Genomic DNA, 11,024 nt, shown 5'->3' on the forward strand with positions numbered 1-11,024 from the left:
ATAGCCTAAATAATTGGGAATCATGTTAAAAAAATAATAGTGCACATTTCATTTATCTGTTATAACTTTTATGTTGTTTTTGTTGCTTGGCTGTTTTCTTATAAAAGTTCCAGAAATTTGTCTAGTCTTGTGACCAAAGATAGCCTACGATAATTTTCTGAGTGTCAAAATGTTAACAAACAAGGGCAACTGAAACAGAAACCGAACAAAGGAAGTGAGCATGGAAAACAAACACATTAATTTTATTTGTATTTTTTCCAAACAGATGCAATTTAACACTCAATCATTGTGTTCCTTTTGAAAACCACGGTAAGGATTAAAAGGAACAGTGCCACAGTATCCCTCTTCGGCTACTCCGATTTGCACTGATTAAAAAGAAGATAAAGTCAAATATTAGACAGTCATACTGTTTATTCCATAATTTTAAGAAATATTTGAAAACTATTTAATGAAAATGGTAATAATAAATTGTGAAAATAGGGAAAATATTTATCATTTCACACATAGAGTGAAATGATAAATAAACATACCATTCTGTGTTTTAACATAGCCAGCAAAATGGATATTAAAATCTCTTTTAAAATCAGCCTGCATGGGGTTAAAATCCTCATAGGATGGCTCATCATCATCATACAAAACCCATCGATCAAAGAGGTTTAAAGCCACAATCATGTGAGTAGGGAAGGATGTCCTTGACATCAGTAAAAACTGGAGTTCAAAGGTCCTTTAAAAAAAGCCATTAAAAAGTTTCAGTGGAGATGTTACACAACACAACTCTGGAAATGTACAATAAAAAATATATAGCATTGAGAGTGTGAAGCCAGGACATTTGTGATGCAACCTTGCGGGGGGGGGCCCTGCAATAACCCCCCTGTGCTGGGTTGCGTCAATAGACGATGATCATGTATCGAGATATTGTCAAAAACATCAAATATTGGCAATATTAAGAGGATTTGGCATTTCCAATTAATGTATGCCTGTTACATTCTTCTAGTCTATTATTATTATTACTCTTAGGTTACTTTTATTATTAAATTAATATTATAATAAATTTGCCCCGCAATAATTTCATAGTGTATTACCACATAATTGACTTGTCATAGACTCTGCAGTGAGTACCACTTGCAAAAACTCAGTTTCTTGAAAATCATTTGTTACATATCCAAAAAGGAATACATTACAAGATACTATGAATACTCTTTATTTATAGAAGTGCAGAAAAGTGCTCAGTGCGTTTTAAAAACTCAACAAATGTTTTGTTCATGCAGGACGTTCCTCAGTGTGACTTTAATATTTCAAAAATAATTTTATGGAATTATGTAATAAATAAAATCCATTTTTGTTGTACAAATTAACTCCGCAATGTCATTAATCATATGTTTGACAGCAACATATTAATTAAATATCATTCTGCAGTTAAGTGAATATGTTACCTTATCTACATACTCCGGCAGACAGCTGCAGGTATCACTACTGGAAGTGCCACAACATAAAGAGACATGTCAGCAGCAACCTAGTTTTCCCTGGAGGTCTCCCATCTAGGTACTATCGAGTCTCAGCGCTGCTTAGCTTCTGTGGGCAACCAATCTTTGGCTACAGGGTGATATGGCTGCTGGCTATATACACAATACTATCGTCTATCAGCACAACCCTATCTTCAATTATGTTTATCTTTATTATTATATAACAAGATATTGCAATAACAACTTTTGATCAGGCATTACCTTCTGGGTCCTAAAGGAGACCCTATTTCTGGCAGGGGACTCCGGATGTGTCACTAAACATACAGTTGAGCTCGAAAGTTTGCATACCCCTTGCAGAATCTGCAAAAATGTTAATCGTTTTAACAAAATAAGAAGGATTGCATGTTACTTTTTATTTAGTACTGTCCTGAATCAGCTATTTAATATAACAGATGTTCACATATGTATACATATATGTTTACATGTACACAAGACAAAAAAAAAGGACAGCTGAGGGACCATCATAAACATATTCCACACGGCTTGTGGAGTACGTTTATAATGGATGGAGACACTTTCTTCAGCTCAAACTCGTTTGGTAACGCTTACTGCCATTATAAAGCTTGGATGCGTCAGGATATTTATTAATATATCTCCGACTGTACTCATCAGAAAGAAGAAAGTCATATACACCATATACATGGCTTGAGGGTGAGTAAAGCTTGATTAAATTTTCATTTTAAAGTGAACTAATCCTTTAAGAGCTGGGGATGTAAACTTTTTGAATTGGATGAACAGGATAAATAGTACTTTTTTTGTCTTCTGGGAAACATGTAAGCATCTTATGTAGCTTTCAAAGGGCAGTACTAAATGAAAAAAAAGATCTTTAAACAAAATACGAAAAACTTGCACATCATCTTCTTGTTCAAAAGTTTTCACCCCCCGACTCTTAATGCATCGTGTTTCCTTCTGGAGCATCAGTGAATGTTTGCATCTTTTTTTAATAGTTGTGTTTGAGTCCCTCAGTGTGAAGATTGCAGAAGATGCTGATAAACCAAAGAATTTGCAGGACCTGGAGGATTTTTCTGAAGAACATGGTCAGTTTAACTGCTCAGGACAACCATCACAAAAACAAACAAACAAACAGTCGTGGATCATCCAGGTAACCACACACAGTATTAAGAATCAAGGGTATGTAAACTTTTGAACTGGGTCATTTTTATAAATTCAGCAATTTTATTGTCTTGTGGACTTTATGTAAACATCTGTTAAGTGAAATAGCTTATTCAGGACAGTACTAAATAAAAAATAACATGCAATTTTTATGATCCTTCTTATTTTGTTCAAACGATTAACATTTTTGCAGATTCTGCAAGTGATATATAAACTTTCGAGCTCAACTGTAGCATGTGTAATTGGCTTCTGTGTATCAGATACCATGTCACTTAATGTTAAAACCACTACTGGAAATCACTGATATGGACTGTAATTGTTTCTCAGGTAGACGTCTGTAAAAATAAATTTGCATGGCACCTCAGTGATAAAACTCATGCATTCAGATGGCGATTTATTCACAGTGGAGGAGCGAGTTTAGTGATCCTATGAACCCACGAACGCACAGCTTACATGTTCGCATGATTGTCTGCTGTAAATAAAATGTCGTGCTTAGAATATTACGAATAAATTCATATTTAATTTCATTATAGGAAAATAATATCCTATTTATTATGTGTTTATTTAAATCTGTTTAAAAATAGGAAGATAGACACATTATAGTTGAAATGGTTTTCTGACTTATCTCAAAATGATGTAAAAATATGGAAATTAGCGGAAATAAGTTAATGCAGCCTTTTATTTACATGAGGTAATCATAAAGCTGCTTGGTTTATATTTTTAATCTATAGCCTATAATAGTAGGCTATATAATATATTTTAAAATTGTATTGCTGTAACGGCCCAACAAATGTTTGCATGCTTTTCCCCTCTTTCTCCTTTCGGTGAGGTGGAGCAGTGATGAAATATCGTTCTTGTAAATACTTCCCAGCATTTCAGTAAAATTGTACATATTTGAAATGCATGCAAATTACAGTAAAAGGCAACAGTTATAGTACAGTGTTCTGCAGTGGTCAAAAAGGATTTAAACTGTGAATTTTGAATTGATCTCCTCTTGTAAACTCCTCTTGAAAGAGATGTGGATTCGGACAGTAATTAAATTACCACACAACCTTGGCGTCTGTCAAAAAAACAGAAGGTAATTCAGCTGGGGATTTTTATGTGGGTAGTAGGAGAAAAATACTGACATTCTGGATTTTGACAGCAATAAAATCACCGACTTGACCCTGTAAATGTTGAAAATACCTTACATCCCTATGAGAAACAATTAGCGTCAGAATAGGGCTATTGTAGTACTTGAGGTGGTAATATGTCCAAAAAAAGTTTTTACCTGTAATAATCATCTTCGTTATATAGGAGTGGCGCTGTATCCATTCCCTGATATATATCCACTAGGATGAACAAAGGATTCAGATCACTGAATCCCAGGGCATACACATTGCCAAGATATTTAAATTCGCTGGGGTAAAGAAAATAATAATGTTAAATGATGTTCCTCAGGACATGTTTGGGTCACTATTAAGGTTCAGTAAGGTTAAGAAAAGTTGAGACTACTGTGTATCATAGAGTACTTAATCTATAAATATTCCTCAGCTAATTCTACAGAATGTGTTCATATGTATTTTCACATCCAGACATGTTGATTTTATTTCAGAGATGCTAGTTTAGAAAGGATAAAATGGGAAATGCAATTACCTCAGTTTGTCGTTGCTCACTAGAAGGTCATTTAAACATGTGTAAATGGTCTTCTGGCTCACTCCAAGCATCTGTTACATACTTGTCTTTTTCAGATGTATCTTTGGTGACATTGAATTGAGACCAATATAACCAAGATGCTTTGGCTTCATTATACATTCTAGCTCTTAAAAAGACCATAGGTGCCCTCAGCTTTTCAAAAGAGTTGAAAAGAGATTCAATATGGTCATGTTGAATATAGCAATAATATAATGCAACCAAAAATGAGTCAGGGACACACATGTTAATGAACTTGACTGGGCCAAATTGACCACCAGCTTTTAAATAGATGGTGTAGATAGAGCCCATGGGCCGATCGTTAGGCCTAGAAGAAGAAAAGGGTATTTCAGCACAGGTAATGAGGTAAGAATTACTACTAACAGAAGGATAACTCTTTATATTTTATTTACAACTCTAACCTTGACAGGATGTCCTTTGTCAATTCTTCAGCTGTATTAGAAATAAAGCACGAGTTAATATTTAATATAATGTTTATTGACTAGTTCTAATACTTATTTGATGTGACTGGTGTCATTTCATACCTCTTCTCGAGTCGCAAATACAAATCAAAGCTATTAGAAAAAGGAGGGACAGTGTTTAGAGGTACCTTTTGAAAGAATCAAACTATAAAATTCTTCAAAATGAATTTTAGAGGAATGAAAAATGTCAGTGAAAACTTTCTCCTATCTTTATCTGCTTCAGAAAAAAAAGATTGTTTGATTTTATATTGATTTTTTTTAGTGAATTCTTTTGATTTGTTTTGACATCAGGAATCTATGCTCTCGAAACGCTAAGCATGCTGAACACACATTGTTTAGTAGGCTCTAAGCAAATATGTGTAATCTTTCTAACAATACAGCTCTAGCACAGTGATATAGGATATATTATAAGGATCTTTGACTTTTCAGAAAGGTAATGTTCATATTTACCTCAATAGCTGGGTTCCCATCCTTAATAATTTCTCGCTCTGGGTTTGTAAAATGGCGTCTCTCAGTCACAGGTGAGTTTTTCTGGAACCTCCTTTAATCACGTGGCAGGTATGACGTCTGTTATTACGCGTGTCACTAATATCACGAAGACGACAATAGCCAACACAAGCTTCATTTTCATAATCTATTCTGTATATTTTCATATGTGCACTCAGTTGTTCATTGTCAGGAGCCTGTTAGGTTGCTAGATTGTTAGGTTTGTGTTCCAGTATTGATGCTATGGTGATTGCAGGAAGCGTCAGATTTTCTTTGTGTTTTACATGATCATGGCCTGCAGGGCTATCGCAGAAAAAAAAGTCCTCTATGCTTGGAACCACACACAAAAAAAGGTGTTTTTTCATATACAGTGTAGGTGAGCTAAACCAACAGTTCTCAACAATGACCAGGGGCCCACAAGGGGGCCTCAGCAAACCACTCTTACACCTAGAGGGCTTGACATAATTCACCAATAAAGTGACAGAATTTGCTAATTCGTTTTTCATTACATTTTGCATTTTAATATATAGTATAAGCACCTTTCATACAGGAAAGTATGAAATGATATAATACTTTTTACATCTTGAGTTGAGGAACCTCTGTTCTTTAACATCCAGCAAAATGAGGGTAGCAAGCATTATGCGATCAGTGCCTAAAACCTTCAGATGTCTAAGGTGCTGGAATACAAACAATGAGAATGACATTTTTAGATCTGGCGTGCCTCACCCACTATCCAGACTCCACTAGCTTATTTACTCTACTAGTAAATACATACTTATAGGCCTATATGTATAAATATCACTTCTATACATATCATTTCACTGTGCCTCAGCTTTCTGTGCCATGATGGATCACCCCTCTAAGTAATTTTTGCCTGAATGAAGTAGTAGAGTTCTGCAGTTATCAGTACAACAATGTTAAGCAAATTTATTCATATTCTTACAAACTGCCAGAAGAACTGTTATCAAATAAATTATCCAAATTAACACGAAAACTCTGGATGAGACAAATGCACAAATAAAGTATTCAAAAAAAGGCCGTTATTGTAGGCTAATCCATCAACAAATTAAACTCAAATGTGGGCTATCATATGAATTCTCATTATTTGGATTTTTTTCAGTATGATTTTATTGTAATGAAATAAATTACAAAGGCTCGGGGCACAATTTTAACTCGAAAACTGACAGGATATTGAAAGACGCTGTGAACATGTCTGCACATGTCTGAAGGAGCGCGCTCACGATTCTTTTGGGTCTGAGAGACGTCACCATAGCAACACAAGGGGGCGCGCACGCCGCGCAGAATAGCAAAAAGAGTCGCTGTTTGTTTCCCGCATGATTTTGACAACGCCGTGAGTATCAACTTAAAATATGTTCCGATTCATGTTTCAGTTCAATTACTTTATGGACTAGTAGGGTGAGGTTCACAAATTAGTTTGCTTGCATAGTTTTCATATTTATGTAAATTTTCTTATATTTACTGCATCACAGTATATTTTGAGAGAAAACAGATAAGTATATAAAAACGTTTCAATACAGTTGGAACTTGGAAGCCATATTAAACCTTCTTGAAGCTAACTGTTTTATTGTTTTTACAGTAATCTCAATTTTTAACTCTTTTTGAATCATTTTTATCTCAACTGATTGATCTAGTTTAGGTCAACGTTAATACATTCACATAATGTATCTCCCAGCATTGGTGTATTTAATTCTTACTGAATGCGCTCCAGAGCTTTGAAGTCATGCAGACTGAAACTGCTGCTTACTAATTATTTATCATTCTTCAGCTCTACTACTGCCAAAGGTATTAAAAGTTTCTTTTTATGGTGTTGAAAATTCCTTACTCTGCGACCGTCCTAGGGATATGTACAGGCATTTTGCATGAAATTACACTGGAATGTTGTTTGCCATCTAGCTGCCAGGTGGAGTCTTTCAGCACTGTACAGTCCAGGACTTCATGCATGGATACCTTTTCGTTCTTCCCTGCATGTACAGAGTGGTGTCAGGGTGTTCTGTGTTGAAAACCCTGGGGAATTAGATGCTGCACTTCAGGTTACAAACTCACTGAACTCGACTGCAGTAAGACTCGTCCTGTGATATCACAGCCATATTATATTTCATAGTATAAAAAGACAATGCTGATAGTACAGTTTATCGAACCTTTAGACAATGTATTTAAAATTAAAAAAAGTTTTTTATAGATCAGGCTTTTATGGCTCATATGATACAGTGAAAAATGCCATAGACCTGTGCATATGTCTGTGATATTGTTCTTGTGCCCATAGTGTCTTCACACATCTTTCATCAGTGATCTTGTCAGACAGGAAATTAATTTACAAAGCAAATGAAGCTCCGACCAACCAGCACAATGACACATACAAAGACCGCAGATGACAAGCAACACACCCTCTCTCTCAGCTCCAGAAAACAACTACTGGTACACCCACACTTGCATACACACACGCTACATACTGTTTTATAAAATGGTGCACAGTCATCCACTTACACTGTCTGTTCACCTGCAGGAACAATTAATCACTGAACAGCAAGAAGTTAATGCCATTGCGCAGCCACTGCTGGAGACTGAGGCTGTATTCATAAAGGTAATATTTTAAGTGGCTTTTCAAACTTGATTCTTTCCTTTACTTCTGAATCATTTGTGTTTATGTGTGTCAGTACAGAATCTGGATCACTACCTCTCTCACAGAGACACACTGGAATTGAGGAAAAGTAAACTGCTCTATAAGCGCTGGACACAGAGTGTGTGGCTGCCAATACAGCGGAGTATTGAGCAACACTTTACACACCATGGCTACAGTGAGACACAGAAGATGAGGAGCATGCATGCACACTACATCAACTACTGTAATGCTAAGGTATACACTTATGGCTCGTTTCCACGGTACAGTACAGTTCAGTATGCAATTATTTCCGTTTTCATTGTCAGAAGTTGTGAATGGTACCAAACTACCGTACCGTACCATTTTTTTGGGACCCTTACGTTGGGATACTTAGCACAATAGTACTAATAGTACCGGTACCAAAAGGGTGGAGCTACACTCGCTGCTGTTGATTGGTTGACAGAGAATCGTCACTTGCACTTGCTACAAGGGGAACGGTGTTGCCAAGTCTGCGGTTTTCTCACGGAATTGGGCTACTTTTACACTGTTGCCGTGTGTTGTTTTTCATGTTTGCGACCCCAAATAACATGATATTTAGCCCCTGGAATGCGAATTTTACCAGGGGAACCCCGCCAAAAACGCAGATTTTACCCCCAGAATTTTTACTGTTGCAACACAATGTGTATTTTTCGGCTGTTTTACATGCAGCTTTCAGCCTTTGCTCAAACAAAGCTGCTGTATATCTTCCATTGTTGTTTACTGTCACTTTCTTCTTTTATGCGAGAATGACGTCGATCACTACTATCTGGCATACACCACGCCTATCAAGTAAGGGTACTGTTGGGGGTGGAAACACAAGCCGGATCAGGGTTTACCATCCCGAATCATACTGTACTGTACTGAACTGAACCGTACCGCTCAGTGGAAACGAGCCATTAAACAATTACAGAATAACAGTATATGCTCTTACATAAATTAGCATAACAATGCACTGTAACCTTAAGATGCACTCTGTAAGTTATAATAGCCATTTCAGCAGTCACATTACAGTACCCTTTCATAGTAACCCTAAATCAGGAGAATATAAAATTGTACCTTTTAAAGGTAAACAGAAATGCAGTTAACAAAATGAATCAATGATGTCAATGATGCTACTGTTTTAGTGTCTATTTTATTGTTACAGGCCAGATATGTTATGCTAATAAAAAAACTTAAAAAAAAAAAAAAAAAGTAATTTACTTAAAAAAATAAAAACAATATTTAAAACCTAAATGATGACACTTTCTCTTTGTTATGTCATTTAAAATTACAGTTTTTAAAATTACAACAAACAAAAAAAACATGAAAATCATGGGGAAAAAATATATGATAATAATGATTTCCAAAATCTCCCGAAAAATAAAATGTGTACTGTTTTAGGGTTTTGTGTTTCTAGAGAGTTACGATCCGCTAGAGTACAACCCTTTCCTGCACCATTTCAACACACATTATCGCAAAGTGAGTCATATCATCTTCTTTTTTATGTTAATAGTTACACAAGTTACAAAACAAAAAGCATTAATGATGATATGTAATTGATTTGATGAAGGATTCAGTGAAGTTTTTGTCAACTTGGCATGTTTTTTTTTTTTTGTAGATTTCCACCCCAAAATTGGAAGATCCTCTGTCTCTTCAGTCACGAGCCAGGATTAAGGAAAAGACGGCAATACTTCGCTGCCAAACAGGTGCTGTTAATAAATAATTGGTTTTACAAATGTATACGCTGTTAATCATGACTAGATTATTGCACTAATTCATTTAAGGGAACTACAGAGCATTAAAACAAAGAGGTAAACAAAATGGCTTCTGTATGACTTTTAAACCCTGCATGCTAGGTCATGTCTATCGCCGTCAGCAGGTGGAGGAAATTCTCCGGAGTCCACCTGCTTCCCAACAGAGCCTTAAACAGTCACAGGCTAAACTCTCCAGAGATACTACCTCACAGAGACTTTGGGAGGACTACAGTCTGTTTAGATCAAGGTATTAGCTCCAGGCTCACTGTTAAGCTACTTTTGTGTCAGTCATCGTGTTTCTAGCACTTCTGTTCCAGTAATACTGAGGTCATTTGTTGCTGTTCAGGAGTAAAGGCTCTATAAATACAGCTGTGGCAGAGGGATGCTGCTGCCACACTAAGTGCTGGTCCTCCAGTGGTTGATGACAACATTCAATAGGGCCTTTTTGACATCAGGTTGTATGGACACACGTCTTCCCTTACTGTGGATGGTGGCGCTCGTTATACCATTTAAGTGCAATACATAATGAGTTGACAGTATGTAATGTGTGTAGTGCTTATTATGTTCTGCAATAAACAGTAAGGTGAGCAGATTTTCTCAATCAAATGTAGTTTGAGCCATATTAAAAGGCACATGTAACTTTTTTTGTTCAAAATGTAAAGTCACTACATCAATCTTTCATCCAAATGTTTAATTACTCAACAGCTGAGTATTTTATTGAACAGATGAACTGCCATTTTGTATCACCCTAACATTTTAGGGTACACCAACAGGTATGCAGATGACACAGTAATTACAACTCGTAAAACTTCCCTGGAGAATTTGAACAAACCTAGATCTCTGCTGCTTGTAATATGTGTGCCCTCATACTAGTCACATCATGTTGATATGACTTGTCTTCCATAAATGGATATATGCAGAATAAAGGTTCTGGTTCGACAGAAAAACCGAGTGGTGTGTGTGTGTGTGTGTGTGTGTGTGTGTGTGTGTGTGTGTGTGTGTGTGTGTGTGTGTGTGTGTGTGTTATGTTCTGTCATATAAACAGTATAAAAACAAAATAACAGCATAATTTACTTGCCGCAAACAACTCGGTAGGTATTATTAGTATTATTATAATTATTGTTTTTGTTGTTACATTTAATTTATTGCCACACTTTAATATGTGAATTATATTATCAGAAAACTAAACACATTTAGCATTGGCAGGCTTTTATTTGTGAATGAAACAGCAGAGCTGCGCACTCAGGTTTATGGCTGCTGTAAATTTTACCTGCCACAAGATGGCACTGTTTTCGATACTCTTGATGCATTGAAACTTTTCCCGGTAACATTTAGAGAAAGCTTTACAGATTTAAGA

At 36.0% G+C, this 11,024-nt stretch overlaps 1 protein-coding gene and 1 long non-coding RNA gene across 6 annotated transcripts; one reads left to right on the forward strand and one right to left on the reverse strand.

Moving 5' to 3' along the window:
• Positions 1 to 278: 278 nt before the first annotated feature.
• Positions 279 to 1,575, reverse strand: LOC127501886 (uncharacterized). The gene is made up of 3 exons (XR_007926737.1): positions 1,434 to 1,575; positions 531 to 724; positions 279 to 365 (listed from the first exon to the last, which is right to left on the reverse strand). It is a non-coding gene; the product is annotated as an uncharacterized LOC127501886 (long non-coding RNA).
• A 4,873-nt stretch (positions 1,576 to 6,448) lies between these two features.
• On the forward strand, positions 6,449 to 10,607 carry fam228a (family with sequence similarity 228 member A). Of its 5 annotated transcripts, none has more exons than XM_051875063.1 (9): positions 6,449 to 6,626; positions 7,190 to 7,353; positions 7,560 to 7,711; positions 7,800 to 7,877; positions 7,956 to 8,150; positions 9,315 to 9,392; positions 9,532 to 9,619; positions 9,770 to 9,914; positions 10,014 to 10,607. In XM_051875063.1, exons 3-9 carry the CDS (start codon positions 7,619 to 7,621, stop codon positions 10,087 to 10,089), a joined length of 753 nt encoding a protein of 250 aa, XP_051731023.1. In that variant the 5' UTR covers positions 6,449 to 6,626; positions 7,190 to 7,353; positions 7,560 to 7,618; the 3' UTR covers positions 10,090 to 10,607. The 5 variants fall into 5 exon arrangements, with proteins under 5 accessions (XP_051731023.1, XP_051731026.1, XP_051731024.1 ...); XM_051875066.1 differs by having other exon boundaries at positions 7,270 to 7,353; XM_051875064.1 differs by lacking the exon at positions 6,449 to 6,626 and adding an exon at positions 6,633 to 7,078.
• Positions 10,608 to 11,024: the final 417 nt, after the last annotated feature.

The sequence above is a fragment of the Ctenopharyngodon idella genome, chromosome 20 (assembly GCF_019924925.1).
Source record: "Ctenopharyngodon idella isolate HZGC_01 chromosome 20, HZGC01, whole genome shotgun sequence".
Taxonomy (NCBI): domain Eukaryota; kingdom Metazoa; phylum Chordata; class Actinopteri; order Cypriniformes; family Xenocyprididae; genus Ctenopharyngodon; species Ctenopharyngodon idella.